Raw genomic sequence first — 8,854 nt, 5'->3', positions numbered from 1 at the left:
AGAGGCCATAAGATGAAAATGAGACAACTCGGGATGCGTGCACACATGCACGCAAACCGAGGACCGATCCTAAGGCACAAATGCCACTCTAACAAAGCATGGCAAGGCATGGAATATGGCATACTAGTATGCAAATTTCAGTGCTAAAATATGACCCAAAACAGCCCCGAATCATGGAAACATGGCACCCGATGCACGGAATGAACCCGAAACACAAAACTAGGCATATGCATTGGCCTATAGCTATACAAAACATGCATTATTTGAACATGAAATGTGAAGAAAGATTCAAGGAAGCCCCAAAACAAGCATGTTTACAGTTTTAATCAAGGCCAAACAATGAACACAAATGGAGCTAGGCTAGCATGCAAAAATGGCCCTAAATGTGAGATAAAGAAGCAAGTCACAGCTGCTGACCCCAAACAAGAGAGGGCCCTTCAACAATGTTGAAGAGGGACCCAAAACATGGCATTTTACAGTTTATTATCAAACCCAAAACAGTGCATAAGCAAGCCTAAAATATTATGCAAAATAAGGCCTAAAAAGAGGCTTAAACACAAAGTGCAAAAGGGAAGCCTCAAACAGAAAAATTCCCTTGATAAAACATGAAGAGGGGGTCAAAATAAGGCTATTTACAGTTCGGACCAAAGCCTAAAAAAATAAGCACAAGGGGCTAACAAATCATGCAAAAATATGGCCAAAAGAGGGATATAAAGGAAAGTGGAAAATGGAAGCCTCAAACAGTGATGATCCCTTCAAAAATGTTGAAGAAGGGCTCAAAATAAGCCACTTTACAGTTTATGACAGAGCTCAAAACAGTTTACACATAGGCCAAAAATACTACACAAGAAATAGGCACACAAGAGCGTTAATGAAGCAAGTGGTAGAAGGAAGCCTCAAACAGTGAGAGGCCCTTAAACAAACATGAAAAAAAGCTCAAAAAATTCTATTTTCAGTTAGGGTCGGATCCCAAATATGCAAGAATGTATTGCTTAGAAAGGATACAAAAATAAGCTCAAAAGAGAGGAAATGTTGCTCACCCTTGAAGACCAAACTTTAGCAGCCTTTTGGCTTGAGAAAAGGTGCCTCCAAAGCTCTGAGAAGGAGCTCCAAGTTGTTTTAATGGATGGTGGTGGGGTGTATACCAAAAATTGGGGCAAACGGAGGTGGTTAAGCGGTTCCGAACCGAAGCACACTGCCGTCGGCTCCGAAAAACTAGAAACCGGGCTCCAAACGGGAAAAATGACCTACGACCACGAAACGTAGCCTACGGCCACTGAGAGATGATCTACGAGACCTCTCCCTCCCTTCGGGAAGAGAAAATAGAGAAAACGGAGCCTAGTTCGCAAACCAAGGCAAGACACGAAAGAGCCCGGAAGTCCGGAGGCAAGGCTCGCGGCCGAGACTCTGAAACTTCTGAACGAGTACAATATGCACCATCGCCGAGCGCTCAATCGGTGACGTCTGAGTCTTAAGGTCGGTCAAAAATGGGGTGTCTACAGGGGACTGGCAATAACACCTTCAAGAGAAACTTCCGGAATCTCATCCGAAACCACAAACCTGATATGATAATTCTCATGGATACCAAAGTCACACTTAGTTCTATGGGCACGTTTTTCGACAACTTGGGCTTCACTACCTCATCTATTGTTGATCCGAATGGTAGAGCTGGATGAATTTGGCTCTTATGGGAGCCCTCATAAGTCAGTGTTAATGTATTCGAAGCCAACAACCAAGTAATACATGCCACAATCAACAGAGTGGATTACGAGGAATGGGTTCTTTCAGCCGTGTATGCTAGTCCTAATCCCAGAAATAGAGATGCTCTATGGGAAGGCATTAAAGCTATCTCTGAAGACATTCAAAACCCATAGCTAGTGGCAGGTGACTTTAATGACTTTGTTAATCAAGAGGAAAGAAGAAGTTTCACCCCCAACACTAATACGAGTAGGAATTCGAAATTTCTTGAAAGACTCAGCAACTGCAACCTCATGGACATGGGCTGTTCTGGTCCAAAACTCACTTGAACCAATAATCGTCAAGGATTAGCCAATACCAAAGAAAGACTTGATCATTCTCTTTGCAACACTCAATGGATGAACGCATTCCCTGAAAGCTGTGTCCAGAATCTTCCCCGAACATACTCTGACCATGCTCCGTTGGTGGTCTACATTGAAGGTATGCACTTTACCCCTACTCCAGTAACTAGACCTTTTAGATTTGAAGCTGCTTGGATTACCCATCCTAATTTTAAAGAAGTTATTCAAAATGCTTGGAATGATTGTAACTCTTCCTTGATTGATAAAACCAACTTCATGATGTTTAAAGTTAAAATCTGGAACAAAGACATTTTTTGCAACATTTTTCATAAGAAAAAGAGACTGTTATCTCGCATTGAAGGCATTCAAAAAGCCCAAGACTCTAAGTTTACTCACAACATGTTTCTCCTTGAAAAAGACCTCATAAAAAAATTCAATCTTGCTCTTCGCCAAGAGGAAATCCTTTGGTATAAAAAATCTAGAGTTAAGTGGCTCACCCAATGGGAAAGAAATACCAAGTATTTTCACAAGGCTACCATCACTAGAAGAAGAAAACTTAGAATCTGCATGCTTTGTGATGATAATGGTATCTGGATTTACAACCCCAATGACTTGAAATCCCTTGTTATTAATTATTTTCGCAATCTCTTTAGTCATGAAGATGTCCTAACTCTTGAGCATTACAATAACATTGCCAAAGTTAAAATTAGCGAAGAAGAGAATCGTCATCTTAAGCAACCTGTTAGTAATAAAGAGATCTGGGACACTGTTAAGAACATTGGGGCCTTTAAAGCCCCTGGCCCTGATGGTGTTCAAGGTATTTTTTATCATAAATTTTGGGACATTGTTGGTCCATCTGTTTGTATGTTTGTTAAAAATTGTTTTGCCAATAAAGAAATTCCTATTGAGGCTAATGAAACCTTGATCACTTTGATCCCCAAAATTGATAACCCTGAGAATATCAAGCAATTTAGGCCTGTCAGCCTCTGCAATGTGAGCTACAAAATAATCACTAAAATTATTGTTAACAGAATTAGGCCTCTCATTAATCAGATTATCAGCCCCAATCAAAGTAGCTTTATTTTTGGTAGATCAACCACTGATAACATCATCATTACCCAAGAAATTCTGCACACTTTGAGACATAAAAAAGGCAAACTTGGCGGTATGATTCTTAAAATTGATCTTGAAAAAGCTTTTGATAGGATCTCTTGGGACTTTATTTTTAATACCCTTGTTGAATTTAATTTTAATAAAGACTTGATTGATCTTATTATGAGTTGTATCTCTTCTGTGAACATTGCTATTTTATGGAATGGTGAAGCCTTGCCAGCTTTTCACACTGGTAGAGGCATCAGACAAGGCGATCCCCTTTCTACCTATATTTTTGTCCTTTGCATGGAAAGGCTCTCTAACATGATCAATCTTAAGGTTGATTCTGGTGATTGGAAAGGGATAAAAGCCTCTAATAACTGCCCTCCTCTAACTCACCTTTTCTTTGCTGATGACCTCATTCTTTTTGCCCAAGCGAATATGGTTCATTGTGATGTGGTGATGGAAGTTTTGAATGATTTTTGTGATATTTCTGGCCAAAAAATCAATTTTCATAAGTCCAAGCTTTTTATCTCTGCTAATGTCTCTAGGAATAAGGCTCGAAATCTTAGCCACCATTGTGGTATTCCTCTCACTCAAGATCTTGGTAAATACCTTGGCACTCCTCTTCTTCACAACCGTGTCAATAGAGCTCAATTCCAATTCATCATTGAAAAAATGCACAAAAAGCTCTCTTGTTGGAAAATTAATACACTCTCCTTAGCTGGCAGAGCAACCCTCATCCAATCTGTTACCTCAGCCATGCCCTCCTATGCTATGCAAACCATTGAGCTCCCCAAAAACCTTTGCAATAACATTGACAAATTAAATAGAAATTTTCTTTGGGGCGACTCTACTTTCAAGAAAAAAATTCACCTCATTAATTGGGACCAAGTTTGCTTACCTAAAAATAAAGGGGGGCTTGGCATTAGAAAAGCTAGCCACCATAATCATGCCCTCATTGCTAAACTAGGTTGGAAGATCCCTAATGATGATCATAGCCTGTGGACTGTTATCTTGAAAAAAAGTACCTCCATAAACACTCTCTTTTTGACTGACCTTTGGGTAAGAGAGGCTCTCCCTTGTGGAAAAGCATTGTCAAAACTAGAGATGCTCTTAGACTAGGTACCAAATGGACTATTGGGGATGGTAATAAAGCTTCTCTTTGGAATGATTGGTGGTGCGGAACCTAACCTTTAGCTAATACTTCTCCTGGCCCTCACACTAACACTCATAACACTGTCAACACTATCATCAATGAGGAGGGGGACTGGAATTTGAACCCGATTGCTAGTCACCTTTCACCTACTGATATTGCTAACATCCATAAAGTCAAACTTCCCCAATTTGTGACTTTTCCTGATAAACCCCACTGGACAGGTTCTCCCCAAGGTAGATTCTCTTCCAAATCTGCTTATGACCTCATTATTAATGTTGAAGATCATAACTTTTGTTGGAATTGGATTTGGAAATTAAAAATTCCTCAAAAACTCAAAGGCTTCTTATGGCTTGTTATGCATGGCCGACTCCTCACAAACCAACTCAGAGTTAGTAGAGGTTTTGACAGCAATGATCTTTGTCCTAGATGCCATTCTAATGGGGAAAGCATGAGCCACCTGTAGACGTCCCCGAACGCCCCGGGAGGAACGAGTCCCCCGTTCTGTTCATTTGGGGTTCACTACAGTTCGGACTCTCAAATTGTCACGGTTCTAAATCTGAACCAAAGAGTCCAAATCCGGCAAATCGTTTTGAGAAAACAGATTTTGAAAGAAGTGCCAAACATGGACTGCTTTGCTAGATACAGAGTCGCCACCTAAATATTTTATTTTGGGGGAAATTTAGGAAACCCTAACTCGTTGCCTAAGGCCACGTGTCCATCATCACCAAAGTTTCCTCGGCTCGGGAACTTGGGTACGATTGGGGAAGGTCACTTCGTGAGCACCCCCGCTCGCCCGATCAAAGATCGGCCTCTACTAACCATGATATCTATTTTTGAAAACATTATGTGTTTTTATTTCGGTTATTAGCCTAGATTTACTATGTGATGCGCACAACATACAAGTATAGACTGGATCGCCTGAATTGGAACAAAACATTTCATGTTTGTTTGTTTGAAAATGGTTTGATGGTGCTACTCGCAAGTAGGCTAAGACGTGGATTTGCCACCCTCGGGTGGGCTTAGAAAAACATGATTTTGCCACTATCTAGTGGGCTTAAAACACACATTTGATGAATTGTTCCAATTCAAATAACCCAACCTTCACCCACAGGCATTCAGGCAGTTATATCACATAAGCATATAGCCTCATGGTAAGCATGCTATTCATGGCAGTCACTCACAGGCATGCAAGGATACTAAAGCATAAAACTTACCGAGTACTCCAAGCCAAAACAGAAGCTAATTAGAAATCCATGCATGATCCTAATTATACAGAAATGCCTAATGCAACACATGCAAAAATGCAACTATAGAAGGCTCGGCTATTCTAAACATGGCATATGAAATGCTACAGCTAACATGTATTCAACTTGGAATTGAAAATACAATGCAGTTAGTATGATGAGCCGAGCCCGGTATATGCAAAACAGATGAATGAATGCAAACATGCTATCATACTGTATGCTAATTGAAACATGCCCTAATCTAACCATCATAAGCGGGTAAATAAAAGGGAGAAAGACGTGGGGTTGGAAGACATACATCACACACACGCACACTTATTACAGTTGTGCCCTCGCGCAGAGGGTCCGAATAAATAATATACAGTCCCAAATGAATAATTATAGTCCAAATATGTACAAAACCCTAATTAATTAACAAATTAAATTAGGAAAGCAATAAATTGGCATGCAAGCCAGGGACTGCCTCAAATCTGCTCCGGATGATGAATGATGCATGCTCGGGTTGCCTTGTGTGGAGAATCCTTCGCGATGCCCCGGTTTGCCTCTGTTTATAATTGTTCTTGAAATGCGTGCCAAGCTCCGAAAGGCTGTCGATTTCTGATTTGCTGCAATAGAGAGCAACAAAGGGACATGGCAAAGTATTTTCACATATGTATGCATGACTACTCTTCAGGGAGTGTAGTCCTCGGTCCTCGTGCCACCAATCACGCATATCGATGCATAATGGCTGAGGAGTCGAATTGCATGACTCAATATGAAATGAATGCACATATAAACACAATAAAACCTAAACTCCATCATGGATAATCCGGAGTGTCGGTGACTGGGAATTGAGACACGTTCCGTCACTCGAAGTACGAAACATCCCTCGTTTCCCGTGCTCGGACTAACTCCTATCCCAAGCACAATACAATATGCATGACATGCATGAATGCAACTAATATACAACCTAGCATGCACAATGCTATGAGATGGCATACACAATGCACGATGTAACAAGGCATACGCAATGCTTTAACATACAACCTAGCATACGCAATGCTATAAAATGAAATGGCATACTCAATGCACAATGGACTTACACCAACACGAGTGGACCTCAGCCACACTCACATTAGTAGCCATGAGATGAAAAATGAGACACTCGAAATGTGTGCACACATGCACGCGAACCGATGATCGACCCTAAGGCACCAAATGCCACTCTAACAAGACATGGCAAGGCATGGAATATGGCATACTAGCATGCAAATTTCAATAGCAAAATATGATGCAAAACAGCCCCAGAACATGGAAACATGGCACCCGATACATGGAATGAGACCCGAAACATGAAATTAGGTACATGGAATGACCTATGGCTATGCAAAGAATGCATTATTCGAACATGAAGTGTGAAGACAGAATCAAGACAGTCCCCAAACAAGCATATTTACAGTTTTGAAGCAAGGCCAAAAAGTGAACACAAATAGGGTTAAGTTAACATGCAAAAATGGCCCCAAAAGAGAGATAATGAAGCAAGTAGCATCTTCTGGCTCTAAATGGCCAAGAGCCCTTCAACAAAGTTGAAGAGGGGATCAAAATGAAGCACTTTATGGTTTACAACAAGCCTCAAAAACAAACACAAGTATGGCTAAACTATTGTGCAAGAAATGGGCCAAAAGGGAGACAAAGAAGCAAGTGATGGTTTCTGGCCTCAAATAGAGGAGGGCCCTTCAACAAAGTTGAATAGGAGCCTAAAATATGGTATTTTACAGTTAGTGACCAAACCCAAAACAGTGCACATGCAAGTTTAAAATACTATCCAAAATAAGGCCTAAAAAGAGGTTTAAACACAAAGAGCAAAAAGAAAGCTTCAAAAAGAAAAAGTCTCTTCATAAAACATGAAGAGGGGGTCAAAATAAGACTATTTACAGTTCGGACAAGATCCCAAAAATACAAGCACAAGGGGATAACAAAACATGCAAAAATAAGGCCAAAGAGGGATAAAGAGGAAAGTGAAAAAAGGAAGCCTCAAACAGTGAATAACCCTTCAAAAATGTTGAAGAAGGGCTCAAAATAAGCCACTTTACAGTTTATAACCAAGCTCAAAACAGTTTACAAATAGGCCTAAAATACTATGCAAGAAAGAGGCATACAAGAGAGGTAAAGAAGCAAGTGTAAAAAGGAAGCCTCAAACAGGGAGAGGCCCTTAAACAAACATGAAAAGGAGCTCAAAATAATGTTATTTTCAGTTAGGGTCGGAGCCCAAATATGCAAGCAAGAGAAGCTAATATATTGAGCAAAAAAAGGGCCAAAGAGAGGGATAGAAGACTTACCCTTGAAGACCAATGCTTCAACAACTCTTGGACCAAGTTTGGGAGCCCTTGACCTCTGAAAATGGCCTTGAAGCTACTGGAATGGAGTGTGGATTGGTTGTGTAACGCCCTCAAAATTAACCCATTATATATCATTGACATGCATTATTTAAAGAAGACAATTTATTAATTCATTCATCAGAGTATTACTAAATAAAGCATTACATGTAACATCGAATAAAATGCCCTACAGGCTTACATCTTTCCAAGCCAACACTTGGATTCAAAAATATGAGTTCTAATCTCAATACAAGAAAAAGCCCTAGGCTTGAATGTTTACATGTACTAATAAATAACAACTATTAACTAAAAGTAGTCTTCTTCAATCCAGATGCCAAACCCTCTCAAGCTAAGTCCTTGGAGGTAGTTTATCGCCTGAACCTGAAAATGATGTTCCCATAAAGGGTGAGCCACAGCCCAGTAGAAATATACTAAACCACCTATAAGCAATGAATAAAGCAATAGCATTCAACAGATGGTCAACCAAAATAATCAATTACTTCATTTTACAGTCTCATGACACTATTGCCAAAGATACGTTTTACTTTCCAATTTTATCAACATGGCTCAGAACCTGGCCAAACTTACAACAGCGAATCACATATATCATATTCACATCCTTCCAATAACAACAACAAATGAGACTCAAGCTCAAATCAACACTTCATACTTCCAGATTGATACACATTTTAGTGCTGTATCAATAAAACACTTCTATATAAATAAGCACACATAAAAGTGATGCTAATGGAGTCCATCCCCTATCTCCTCCCAAACAAAAATCTGGTTTAGAGGTCCATCCCCTATCTTCCCCTAAACCGTGGAGTACATCCCCTATCTCCTCCCACACAAACAATGTATGCAAATGCAATGCTCAATCAATACATGTATTTTCTGTATCAATGCAATAGCCAAAATTAATGACTTAACCAATGTGATTAGTTTCAGTTATTCCTAATCCAC

The 8,854-nt window shown here is 40.0% G+C and overlaps 1 protein-coding gene across 1 annotated transcript; it reads left to right on the top strand.

Moving 5' to 3' along the window:
• Positions 1-1,487: 1,487 nt before the first annotated feature.
• On the top strand, positions 1,488-4,753 carry LOC145799989 (uncharacterized). The gene is made up of 3 exons (XM_082889640.1): positions 1,488-1,662; positions 2,044-3,738; positions 4,332-4,753. Exons 1-3 carry the CDS (start codon positions 1,488-1,490, stop codon positions 4,751-4,753), a joined length of 2,292 nt encoding a protein of 763 aa, XP_082745766.1.
• Positions 4,754-8,854: the final 4,101 nt, after the last annotated feature.

The sequence above is a fragment of the Camellia sinensis genome, chromosome 9 (genome assembly GCF_055761805.1).
Source record: "Camellia sinensis isolate YWXY chromosome 9, ASM5576180v1, whole genome shotgun sequence".
Classification (NCBI taxonomy): Eukaryota; Viridiplantae; Streptophyta; class Magnoliopsida; order Ericales; family Theaceae; genus Camellia; species Camellia sinensis.
Note: the sequence above shows the minus strand (reverse complement) of the source record. Positions and strands in the feature narration are given on the sequence as shown.

Coding starts and splice junctions, on each gene's coding strand:
- LOC145799989 (XM_082889640.1), top strand. CDS start 1,488: ATGGGGTGTCTACAGGGGACTGGCAATAACACCTTCAAGAGAAACTTC. Junction 1,663..2,043: donor ATCTATTGTTGATCCGAATG/GTAGAGCTGGAT, acceptor ATAATCGTCAAG/GATTAGCCAATACCAAAGAA. Junction 3,739..4,331: donor TCCTCTCACTCAAGATCTTG/GTAAATACCTTG, acceptor CCTAACCTTTAG/CTAATACTTCTCCTGGCCCT.